The 13078-nt window shown below is 43.1% G+C and overlaps 1 protein-coding gene across 1 annotated transcript in view; it reads left to right on the top strand.

Annotated features, from left to right (window-relative positions):
- Nucleotides 1–5019, top strand: part of LOC115584994 (L-selectin-like) — a 33901-nt gene extending 28882 nt beyond the window's left edge. Inside the window, exons 4-6 of the mRNA XM_030422993.1 lie at nucleotides 2021–2139; nucleotides 4387–4487; nucleotides 4972–5019. Coding sequence (XP_030278853.1) covers nucleotides 2021–2139; nucleotides 4387–4395 — 128 coding nt within the window. The 3' untranslated portion in view covers nucleotides 4396–4487; nucleotides 4972–5019. The remainder of the gene's footprint in view (nucleotides 1–2020; nucleotides 2140–4386; nucleotides 4488–4971) is intronic.
- Nucleotides 5020–13078: the final 8059 nt, after the last annotated feature.

Here is a 13078-nt window from a genome sequence, read left to right as displayed (position 1 = left end):
CAGCTAACCGCTCAGATATTATCAGGTTAGTGGTGGGGGCAGCTGAAAGGTTCCTAAGTATAACACAAATGCCAGAAGAGTTACATCAATACATGAAGGAGAGTCAAACTATGGATAGGTCACAGCTGGTGAGGGTCAGCAGTATGGAGGATGATGGTGAAGTGGATGAGGTGGATCCTTATTAGCATCTTAATGTGGTTAATCTTCAATGCCCAGAGTCTAATAGGAAATGGTCAGGAGTTAAAAATGTTTGTTGATGAATTTAAAGAAGCTCCAGAATTGATATGTATTCAAGAGACTTGGTTAAAACCTTCTCTAGATTTTATAATCCCAGGTTATGAATGTTTGAGAGTAGATAGGTCTAATAGATCAGGTGGGGGCTGTGCAACTTTTGTTAAAATTGGGTTGCAGTATAGGAGAATTGATATTAATTCCAATCTTGAGTGTTTGGCTGTGTTTTACTGTGCTAAATTACTATAACCCCTGCCAACCTTTGGTATTGTCAGATTTTGATGACACACGGAATGGATATCGTGACAGCTCAGCATCTGGTTGAGGGGGCAGAGGATAACCTCAAAAAATATGTCAGGGACTTGGAGGGAGTGAAAGGAGCAGCTGATGAGTTTGTGAATTGGACCAATGAAAAGCTGCAAGAGATGGACAACTGTGAGCTAGCTGTGCAGACTGCACTTCCAGAGAAGCGTGTCCGAAAAAAGAAAAGAATGCCAGGAGAGCTTTCAGATGATGACACAGTAGCCTCACCTGATGCTGCCTTTGAGGTGAATGTCCATAATGTCATTCTGGACACTGTGGCAGGTGGCATCAATAGGACCAACTCATCGCTTCAGGAAATCAGCAAATGTCTGCTTAGGTTTGATGACAGAGCCACTGTTAGCACGTTACATACTGAGCTTTCTAGCCTGGCATCCCAGTGGGAGAGACTGAAGAAGTCCCTGCCTGAAAGTTACACTGTCAGGACAGGTTGTAAGATGGAGAATGGTCAGGAGGATAGTGGTGGACGGTCACATATGGAACCAGAGATGGAACTTGAGAGCAGGACCTGTTCTTCCTGCAAAAACTGTGCCATTTGTGTACATCAGATCCTCTCAGTATAACAGTATAACCTCCTCACAGATGCTTACCATGTGATTGGGCTGGCATATAAGTTTCTGTTGACACTTTCCATCACCCAGGTTGCCTGTGAGAGAAGCTTCTCAACCTTAAAGTTTGTCCAAAATAGGCTACGAAGCTCAATGACACAGGACCACATGGAGGCTTTCATGCTAATGTGCACAGAGAAGGAAATCCTTATGTCTATAGACAATGACAAAGTGATAGACAAAGTTGCTGAAACCAGTGCATTGCTTAGGCGGCTATTGATGCTGTAGATACTGTTGGTGCTATTTTCAGTTTGCAAGTATAAACCAAAACAACTGTGCAATATGCCTCTCTGTAAGGAAGAGTGATTATACAACTTTTTATTTCAAATGTTTAAATTTTAAGCGGGCATATCGTTTTATGTGAAATGGGCTACTGTTTTTTGTTAACTTGGTGACATAATTAACTTCTATACATTTCAAACATGTTATGAATAAAAACTACACGATAGTAAGAGCTGAACTGTTGCCTCATTTTATCAATTTCAACCATGAAAAAAGTGGGCCGGTCATGGGCCTGAAACTCCCGGGCTGAAAAGTGGCCCCGCTCCGGCTCTGGATGTATCTGGTGACCCTTCAGAGGGCCGTATGTTTGTGTTTCATACATCTGAGAACATATTCACATGTAGGAAACAGAATGTGTGAATCTATTAGATGTAGATTTTAAGGATGTGATTATTAATGTGGAGAGACGGTGAAGAAATACTCAGTAACATTTATTAAGATGATCATGTTTTCCATTCTTATTTTACAAAGTCATTAATTCAGTGGATTTATAATGCTGTGAATTCTGCCACAGACACCACATGGATGGTAAACTGTATGTTATAGTACCTCTGCACAGCACTGTGCTCTGTTTTCAGGGCTGAATGTGACGTTTGTCCTTATGGAGACACTCATGACCTGGACTGAGGCCCAGAGCTACTGCAGAGAACACCACACAGACCTGGCCAGTGTGAGGAACACGGCAGAGAACCAGAAGGTAATGGACCTGTTATCTGCAGGACAAAAGGCCTGGATCGGACTTTTCAGAGACTCCTGGAAGTGGTCGGATGGCAGTATCCTCTCATTTAGGCACTGGAATGAAGGTCAACCTGATAACACTGGTGGGAAAGATGCTTGTGTTGCAGGAAATTTAAGAAACTCTGGAGCATGGATGGACGTTTCCTGTGACCTGATCAAACCGTTTGTTTGCTACAGTGAGTGTTACCTTTTGATTAATTCTAGTATTTATATTTGGATTTTGGTTTAATTTAGCATCGAATCAATGATAATGTAACAAAAACAACACAAAACATAAAGTTATGGACAGATAATAAAATGTAAACACTCCTGATGTTTATCATTGATATGAAGTTATTTGTAAAGTTATCAAACAGACGCCACAGATGGAGGTAGAGCTGCACGATATATCGTTTGCGCATCGTCATCGCGATGTACGTGTGCGCAATAGTCACATTGCAGGGCCTGCGATTAGGGCTGCTCGATTATGGCAAAAATCATAATCACGGTTATTTTGATTGATATTGTAATCACAATTACTAAAGACGATTATTCATTGATTTGAGAACAAGCACTTATTGAACTCTGAACTCTGGTATTTCTTTTAACACGATAAGTTTGAACTGAAAAACAAGAAAAATGCAAAAAAAATAAGACAAAATATATCAATAAAATGAATTAAATAATATGTAAAAATAAAAAATAAACACTATCCCGGTGCGGCGCGACCAGAGGTCCATTGTGGTGGCAAGATATAATGCTGCTGACGCTTCTCTTGCAACTTTTCCGCGACATTCGTCATAAAGGGCAGGCAGCGCAATTCTGCTAAAATGGTGACGTGATGGTAACACATAGCTTGTCCAATGTGTTAATCAGTTTATTGAACCCCGGGTCGCTAACGGTGTTGATAGGGCACATGTCTTTGGCAATCATGTATGTGACAGCATCCGTTATTCCTTTATGCCTGCGGGAGCTGGGTAGATATGCAGTGGCACTGTAAAGTGTGTGTGAGCACTGTGAAATCAAAATTGAAATTCAATTCATCGCCCAGCCCTACCTGCCATGTAGGAGGCAAATTAACTCATCTAATTTCAAAGGAACCTGACACTCATGCACAGCGATCCACCAATCACATTAGTTCTAATTCAGTGTGCCAAAGCAGACCACGCCCCTGCACATGGACTGAGTCGCTGGTAATGACATTGAAAAATGAGCAAAGAACAAGAGAAAATCAGGAAAAGGAAGACTTGGTGACAAAAAGAAAAGCAACGTCAGTTATCTGGAATTATTTCAGCTACAAGAAGGATGATATTGACCAAACATGTGTTCTGTGCCACAACGAGCGGTAACACAACTAATTTGTTTGACCATTTACGTCGGTACCACACAGCGGAGTCATGCACGGGTCTTATTTTGCAAACCCGTACCCGTCATGCTTAAAACTGCAGTTTTCCGACAGTAGCAAAAATTACATTCGGCACCCAGGCCGACCCGCTATAGATTGATACCGACGCCTGACCCGCACCCGAAAGAAAATTAGACGGACGCAAGTTTTAAAAATGAAAGTAAGCCAGCGTGGGGAATGGGAGTCTTGAAAATGGCAATCGCAAAACCCAACCCTCGCTCTTCAGGCGTCCAACACAGTACATTAGTACTCTGCCACACAGCTCAGTACGACGAATGCAAAGCCAGATCTGACTGTCGTCCAAAACAAAAAACAGATTACAGTCATTGAGTAACCTGTTTATCACTTATTGTTAGTTACTTAATGTAATTATGAAGCTAGAATGTTACATTTTAAGACGGAGTGCTCAAAAGGTTCAAACTTTTGTTTATTGTCATTCAATTCACGTTTGCACATGATAGAACGAAACATGTACTCAAGTCCCAGCACAATAAAAGCAAGCAATGAAAGATAACAGTAAGAATATCTCTCAAACACAGACAGAAGCCAGACTCATAACATTGATAAGAAGAGGTAAGATCAGTGCAGGTTAATTGTCCACAAGATAGCAGCAGTGCAGCATAACAAAGTGCTATTCAGGTCATCTGATGAAAATTCCTGTATTTTTTCACATCACAATATATATCACAGGGTAAAAAAAAATCACAATGTAAGTTTTTTTCCAATATCGTGCAGCCCTAGATGGAGGAGAGAAGCACAGTTTCACTGTCAGTGTTCAAACTGATGAATGTCGATATTCATATGAACATATTTTCTTCACAGTCGCTATGACTACAAAGCAAGTGATCAAAGTGCGTCTGGAGAGAAAGGACTCCTCTCTGGATCTCAACGACCCTGCTGTGATGGAACAAATGTTGAAGGAGGTAAATCATGTTGGACCTTTCTAATTTTACACACAAACAGAACAAATTCAAATAAAATCAGACTTTATTGATCCCCCGAGGGAAAACTCAGCAGAACAAGAAACAGTGTGAAGAGGCAGGAAACAGATCAACATGACATGAGCTGAGCATCGTGTAGGAAGCTGTGCACGTACATATGTGCAGGATTAAAGAGTGTCGTCGTGCCACTCTGCAGGCCGACTGAGGCAGAACTGTGACTCGTTCAGAGTCGACGCTCAGCACAAACTTTACTATCAGTTTTAGAAAAGCCAGAGCCTTTACAACAGAAGAGAGAGGAGGAGAAAGTCAGAAAGGACAACAGGCCAACAGGTCGACGCCATCTTAGGGAACTAAACATGTCAATGTATAAATGTGATGCAGAGCTCCTAAAATAGAGGAAGATATAAAGAAGAATGCAGAATGTAATATCTCTATGTGAGTGATGATGCTGAGGAGTTTTTATCAGGTCCAACAGAGGCTGAAGGACCAGGGGGTGAAAGGAGACGTCAAACTGAGCTGGAGGAAGCAGGCAGATGGAAAGGTCTTCCACGAGGAGGAGGAGGAGACAACGAAGAAGAAGGAGACCTGTCCAATGAAGGATGAGTTTTAAAGGGGCACTACGTGGTTTTGGAGAAGAAATTCAAACTCATAATTTTATTGTTTACAATATTAATGAGGTAATAATACAAACTCAGAAATATTTATCTTTTCCATCAGTGAATCAACAAGCTGTTCTCAGAAGAGAAGAAGGTCCCAGAACACTGTTTGAAGCTAGAGAGGTGGCAGGGTCCGCCACATATAAACAGATTAAAACAGTATAAACTGTGATTTCCTTTAAGGTCAGTTTGTTTATTCAGTTTAGTCAGTCATGAAAACAAAGAGAGTTTGTTTATTTGATTTGTTGAGGCAGAAAACAAATCAGCCAATGAAGATCTTTCTCTGCTCATTAACATTTCTTCACCAAAACTACAGAATGCTCCTTTAATGTTGAATTTCTGTGATTGTTCCTCAAAGTCCTCATGTAATGTGTCAGAATAGACCTGCAACATGTGGATGAATTGATCAGTCACATGAACTATTTTGATCATCAGTTAATCCTTTTAGTTATTTGTCAGCTAAACAAACCAAATATTCTCTGGTTCTAGCTTCTTAAATGTGACCATCTGATGTTTTCTTTTCATATATGATCATAAACTTAATATCTTTGTGTTTCAGACTGTTGGTCCTTTATAACAAGACATTTAAAGTGATCTCATTGGGCTGTGGGAACTTATAACAGACTTTATTCACTCTATGAAATACTGTGTGATTAGATAAAATACTGTGTGATCAGATAAAATATTGTGTGATCAGATAAAATACTGTGTGATCAGATAAATGTCTGCAGGTTAGATAAGATCAGAATCGACTGGAGGAAACTGCAGTGAAGAAAACATTAAAAAGATGAACTTTAATGTTTGAAGAATCTTTAAAATGTGTTTTCATGAGAAAAGAAAGTCTTTGTTCATTTCAGAGTGATATTCAGCAGCTCACCTTTCAGTCTATGGAGCCAATCTGTGTGTATTTACAGCAGCAGCCTCTGGTTGGTTGATTCAGAATGACTCTGATGTTGTTGCTCCAGCTAACAGGAGCTAACTGGCTAAATTAGCACTGGTTCAGTTTGCTAGTTGAAGTGAGGCGGGCACATGTGATTGGCTGATAGATGACGGGGGTGGTGACATCACCACTGTCAATGAAATGTGAAAAATGACAGAATGAAATAAAGTGTGTCCTTATAAAAAGTGTGAAATTAAATAAAGTGTGGTTTGAGAAAATGTCAGGAACAATTCAGAGTTCTTTTAAAGTCTCTTATGAAATGAAAATAATATCCAGTTTCTGTTTTTATGAACGTAATGATGAATTAACATTTCATAATGAGTTGAGCTCAATCATTTCTTCACTTATTAAATTGGGTTCATTGATGAACATATTCACCTCCCATAACAGCCTCTGTGATCTGCAGCCTCTTCTAGATTTACAGTCTGCACAGTTGGAATGTAACCGAGTACATTTACTCAACTACTTTACTTGAGTACAAATTAGAGGTACTTGTATTTAATTTGAGTCTTTGCATGTTATGCTACTTTACGCTTGTACTCCACTACATCTCAGAAGCAAATACTATCAGCTTTATTTAAAAAAATGCTTCATCACAGCTGAAAACAGGCTGTTTTTCTGCCTTTTTACAGATACGTGGTTCTCACAGGACAGCCACAGTACCAACATATGATGATCTGGTAGAATATGAAGCTCTGCTGCAGATTAAACCAGCCAACAGTGTATAAAGGAGTTAAAATCAGCTCAACATTAAAGACATGAATGCAGCAGTAATATTAATCCACAAACATCAGAGATAAAAACACTGACAGGGAACATTTTACTGCACTCTACTACTTTTACTTTTCATACTAATATTTACATACTTTTACTTAAGTAAGAATTTCTGATGTTAACTTGTTTTGTAACAGTACTCTTACTGGAGTTATGGCTCTAAATACTGAGGCCCTGAGGGCTCATTGCGGTAGTGATCCTTTGGAGGCTCCATACTTTACGAAGGTTTCATTTTGAAACCATGCCCTTGTGTGTCTCTTATTGCTTTTCAGTTTCTTCTTTGTGCTACCTCACCTGTCCTTTTCCCTCCTCACTCACCTCACCTGTTTCTGACCCCCTCATCAGTGTCTCTCTGTATATAGTCTTTGTTCTCCCTCATGTGTTTGTCAGTTCTTTTCACAATATCCTCCTCATTGTTCCTGGTCACTCCGTCTGTCCGTCTTATTCCATGTTACCCTGTCTTGGTCCATTGTTCCTCCAGTGTCTCCTCTTGTCCCCAGTGTGTCTGCATTTGGGTCCTAAAATATAACCTCACAATTACAGAACAAACTGACCATAATGGGCCCAGCAGACAAAATGCACACAGTTTTTTACCTTGTGTAACAATTTGTTTGTTTTAAATTGCAGGAGGGATGTGGAGGCAAGGTTACAGGCTGTATTTACTTATTACGGGAAGCTGTTTTTTTTTTTTTTAGGCCCGGGTTGCGGGAGACTCCAGGCGCCGTGGAGCTAATCCCCACAGTGGAGAAGCTTGAAAAGGCTTCATTGGAAGAATTAAACAGCAGTCGCTCCCTGATAGCTGCCAGTGCTCCAGCCCAAGCCCCAGTCTACGCTTCAGCCCTGCTACCAGCCCATACCTCATCCTGTGTCCCAGACAAATCCCCAGTGGACCTATTCTTGGGAACTCGTCTAGCATACAAGGTGCCTCCCTCTAGAAACCGACGTTCCCGGTCATGTCCTGGCTCGCTGAGGTCCGGCTCCCTGTTCTGCTGTTCCTCGCCGCTGCCCAGGGCTCCATCTTCACTGCTGTTCAGTGCCCCAGAGTGGTGTCTACCCAGTGCCTCAGAACCATGCCTGCCCAGGACCCCAGCTCCAGTGTCGATGACCCAGTCTACAACTGCTGGGTTACCTGCAGTAATGGCATGGCTGACACCTGTTCCTGCTCCTTTGTAGGCGGCCTGGTCCACATCTGCCAGTGGTTCCCAGTCAGTGGCCCAGTCGACGTCTGCCAGTGGTTCCCAGTCAGCGGCCCGGTTGACATCTGCAAGTGGTTCCCAGTCAGTGGCCCATCGGTTTGACATCGGTTCCAGCCCCTCCGTCGGAGGCCCACCCAAGTCCTGTCCCAGCCATTGGTTCCCTGTCGGCTTCCAGGCCGACAGCTGCTGGTGCCTCCCCGTCGGCTCCCAGGCCAACAGCTGCCAGTGTTTCCCAGTCAGTGGTTCAGCCTCCAGAGGGTCACAGCCTTCATCTTCACCTTCAACGCCAGCCTCCAGAGGGTCATAGCTTTCACTCTTGCCTTCGGTGCCGGCCTCCAGTAGGTCACAGCCTTCACCTTTTCCGCCGGCCTCCAGTGGGTCACAGCCTTCGCTCCTGTCACCAGCTTCCCCTGGATCCCAGCCTACGCCTTCACGACCGGTCTCCTTAGGGCTTCCGCCGTCGCCATCGGTCCCTCTCAGGGGTTTTCCACTTTTGCCGCAGGCCACCTAATCAGCCACTGACTGGCATCCCGACCTCCTAGGTCTACCCCAATCTGACTCTGACTGAGGAGATGCTGCTGGGTGTCTCTGGAGTGTATGTCTGTCCAATATCCAACTTAAGAGTAACTTGTGGAACAGGTGGACCAGCCTCTGCACCTGTGGCAGCACTGGCGGCCGATGATGATGGAGGTGACCGTGAGGGGGATGAGGCAAGGCTGAGACGAGAGAGAAATGAGGACACTGGTGGCGAGAGTGGAGGCAGAGTTGAACCTGCGGTAAGAGGCTGTGAATGTACTGTGCCTGTCTGCCTGGCTCAAATATGAAGTCATGTTGATGACATTGTTTAGGTAGCTTGCTAACTTTTTATCATGTTCAGTACCCTGCTCCTGCAGCGGCTTAGGAAAAGTTCTTGGACAGAGGGAAGGGAAACTCCAATGACTCTCTCAGCTCCTCTAACAATTCTCTGCAGGGCTTTTATGTCTGACATGCTGCAGCTGGAGTACCATGTCGAGATACAATACACCAGAATGCTCTCCACCACACCACTGTAGAAAGTCCTGAGGATGCTGACTGGGAGACAGGCTTGTTTCATCTTCCTCAGGAAGTACAGTCTCTGCTGGGCCTGTATTGTGATCACTGAGGTGTTCTCATTCCAGCTTAGGCCCTGGGATATCTACACTCTGAGGAACTTGATGTTCTCCATCCTCTCCACTGTGTGGCTACTGATTCTGAGAGGAGCATACTTGGGCTGTGACCTCTGGAAGTTGATAATCATCTCCTTCATTTGTCTGCATTGCGCACCAGATTATTTGGCTGGCAGGTGGCCGGGGCACCAAACAACCCAAATAGAAGTGTAACCAATTGGTACAAACCATACAGGGTAGAGAAAGCCGTCTTGTCCTTAGAACCTGAAGACAAGGGAATCTGCCAGTTGCCCTTGGTCAAATTCAGTGTCATGAAAAAAGCGAGCCGTGCCCAACCAATCCAGGAGCTCGTCGACCCGGGGCATCAGGTAGGCATCAAATTGTGAAACGTCATTCACCTTGCAATACTTCACACAGAACTGGATACACCCATCCTTCTAGGCCACCAGAACTATGGGGCTACACCAGGCACTGTTGGACTCTTCTATTACCTCTATCTCCAGCATGACCGCCAATTCCTCCTGAACCACTTTTCGCTTGTGTTCTTGTAATCGATAGGGCTGTAAAGTGCCGCCATGCCTTGACCTGTCTCGATATGGTGCTGTATGGGGTCTGTGTGTACTGGCTGAGGGGAGAACACATCAGCGTAACGCTGCTGCAACCTGGCAACATCTGCTCCCTGTGGGACTGTGTGAGATGGCCACCACAGAGGAACGAGGTGGAACTGGAGGACTTTGGCACCTCAGGCCCAGGCTCATCTCTCTCTGTCACCGCTGTCACCGGGGAAACAGGCTCTGCCTCTCTCCAGGCTTTGAGGAAGTTGAGGTGGTAAATCTGTGTTGCCCACTTGCCGTGTGTCCACGAAGGGTCCTTGCCACTTGGTGAATAATTTGGAGCGGGTTGACGGGAATACAAGCACTTTATCTCCCAGTGTCGGGCCAGGGTGATATACGCTAGTCCGAATTGACTTGATGCCCAATAACACATAAAATTCCTGTAGTATACATGACATAATTTGGGAGTTGACCTGAAAAGGTGCCTCTGCCACACTCTTTGCAGAGATAGCGCGCAGGGGCACTGCTTCGGGATATGCATAGTCAACAAGGACTAACCCAAAACGACACCCCAGTGCGCACCAGTGAAACAGCCTGATGAGGTCCATAGCAATCTGCTCAAACAGGACCTCCATGAGCGGTAATGGGCGCTAAGGCGCTCTTGGGATGGCCGGCCGGTTAACCAGCTGGCATTCAGGACACACACCAGCAGTATACATCTCCCGAATACCGGGCCAATAGGATCGTGCAGTTATCCAGTCTAGTGTTTGTCACCCCCCATGTGTCCAGGCATTGGGTTATAATGAGCCACCTGAAAAACAGTTTCCCGGTAGCTTTTTGGTACAAGCAACTGGGTAATTTCTTTTCTTGTCTAAGTGTGGCGACTCACTCTATACAATCTGTCCCTGATAAATAAAAACTATGGAAATGCCTGCACACTGCAGGGCGCACCAAAAGACCATACATTTTTGGTCCGAGGCAAAGTGTAGAGTATCATCAAGAGACTCTTCCTCCTCCTGGGCAGCGGCAGGGCTCTCATGTGGGCAGCCGGAGTCATGCGGCCATGAGCCGGAGGCTTACCATCTAGCAGCTGTCCCTTGTGGTGGACCGCAAGGGCGACTGCGGCCGCCAGGTCCGGTGTCCGGTATTTGCTTCTTTCATCATTTGTCACTTGCACCTGTATACATTTACACCTCCACATTTCAGTTTCATACTTTTCAGTGTACTACATATATTCATATTTTTAAAGCTAAAGTCACATTTAATTCTACTTTTAATCAAATAAAATTATGAACACACAACTTTTACTTGTAATACTGTATCTCTATGTTGTTTTACAGTGTTGGGATGTGGCTTAGAATCAGCAGAGAACACCATTTTCCATGAATGTGTTGTCCGTTTCCTTGTCATAAACGCTGTGATAACCAAATGGAGGATGCAAACCATGTCATGCATAAAGGGTAAGGTTCAGTTTTAGCAGTGTTCTCTAAGTTTACAGTAAGTTAACAGCTCCCTTCAATAATGCAAATCATAGGTGGACAGTCACATGTTGTATTGAAGCTCTGTCAGCTTTAATAAGCTACTTCAACAGCCACAAGTATGAAGTCTCACATCAGAACGAACACAGAACCGACAAAGATGGATGCAGTCCTGCTGCTCATCATGGCTGCATCAGGTCAGTACTTTATTTGTCTTAAGGGGGGGTACACCCATAAGGATTTTATTTTAAAAATCTTAAGAGATTTTTTATCTGTAGAGCCCCCACACATGAAGATTAAAGAATCAGCTTTGATCGTACTGTGTGTGGTGTGCTCCGATATTCTCAGCACAGGACACGACACACATAAAGATTATCTGTCTTATGGCCGATCTAGAATCTAGTCCTCCAAACCAGAAATATCGTGTGATCAAACGTGATCTACAGTAACCAATGGCAGCAACCCCAGCGTCAACGGGCTCTTCATAAACAGAAAAGAGCATAGACTGTATGTTAAAAAAAGAGTAAATAAACGTTTTTAAAACATGAAAGACATGTAAGACATTGAAGAGGGAATGATGGTGGTCCTCAGACTATTGCTGTTCCATTAAACATTAAAATGGCTAATTCAAACACAGATCTCACCTCTGTTTTTATTTACGTCCGCTTCCGTGTTCCTCAGTCAGCTGGTTGGCTACGTGGCGTTTCATGTCACATTTCACGGAGTAGTGACTCAGGAGTCGTCGGCTTTCCCCACACACGAAGATTTTTTGTTGTAAATATTGAACAAGTTAAACATTTACAATTGTCCGCCGGGACCCGTTTCCGAGCAAATTGTTGGGACAAATTGACTCTTAACACACCACAGACCACAGGATAATCGTATAGGATAATCTTATAAAACAGAAGATAATCTTCAATGGTCATGAAGGGGTAAAATTTGAGCAAAATCAGCCCAATTATCGTAATGTGTGTACCCCCCTTTATAGATGTTGATATTATTTTATTACAGCAGATAACCCCGTGGGGACAAAACTGTCATCAGAACTCTCAATTGAAAATAATGTACCACATTTGTATAATCCTTCTCCTTTGATTTATCGACAGACTGATGCAAACTGAATCCTCTAAATTTGATTTCTTTTACTCTGAAATATTTTGTGGTAACACTGCAGCTCGAAAAATCTTTAGTTTTCTATTTTTTCCAGCCCAGCTTTGGTGTATTTCATTTACAGACCATCACTGAGTTCCCCAATATTTCTCGATGGTGAACTGACTTTCAGAACCAACAACAATAAACTAGGATCCATCTGAATAAAGCAGGAACCAATCACAGCTCTCATTTATTCTTAAAAATACAATTAGGGATGATTCAATCAGAATGTTCTCAGACTCTGTACCTGCACTCAATATATAAACAGTACATACCGGTATATTTATACACACACACAGTTTATACACCAATGAGAGAAAACTTTGTGACAGGATATTTAAACCTCCACACTTAAAAAATATGAACCTCTCTTTTCAATTAAACCACAAAAGTTTGATCAGATCAATGGGCTTAAAGTATCAGAATCCATTAAAGGAGCGTTCTGTGGTTTTGGTAAATAAATCTTAATGAGCAGAGAAAGATCTCCATTGGCTGATTTTTTTTTCTGCCTAAACAAACAAAATAAACAAACAGACTCTCTTTGTTTTCATGACTAAATGAACCGAATAAGCAAACTGACCTTAAAGGAAAACACAGTTTATATTGTTTTACTTTGTTTCTATGTGGCGGACCCTGGCACCCCCTGGCAACCTAGCAGACTTATTGTCCCAGAACACA

Source organism: Sparus aurata, chromosome 7 (assembly GCF_900880675.1).
Source record: "Sparus aurata chromosome 7, fSpaAur1.1, whole genome shotgun sequence".
NCBI classification, from domain to species: domain Eukaryota; kingdom Metazoa; phylum Chordata; class Actinopteri; order Spariformes; family Sparidae; genus Sparus; species Sparus aurata.
Note: the sequence above shows the minus strand (reverse complement) of the source record. Positions and strands in the feature narration are given on the sequence as shown.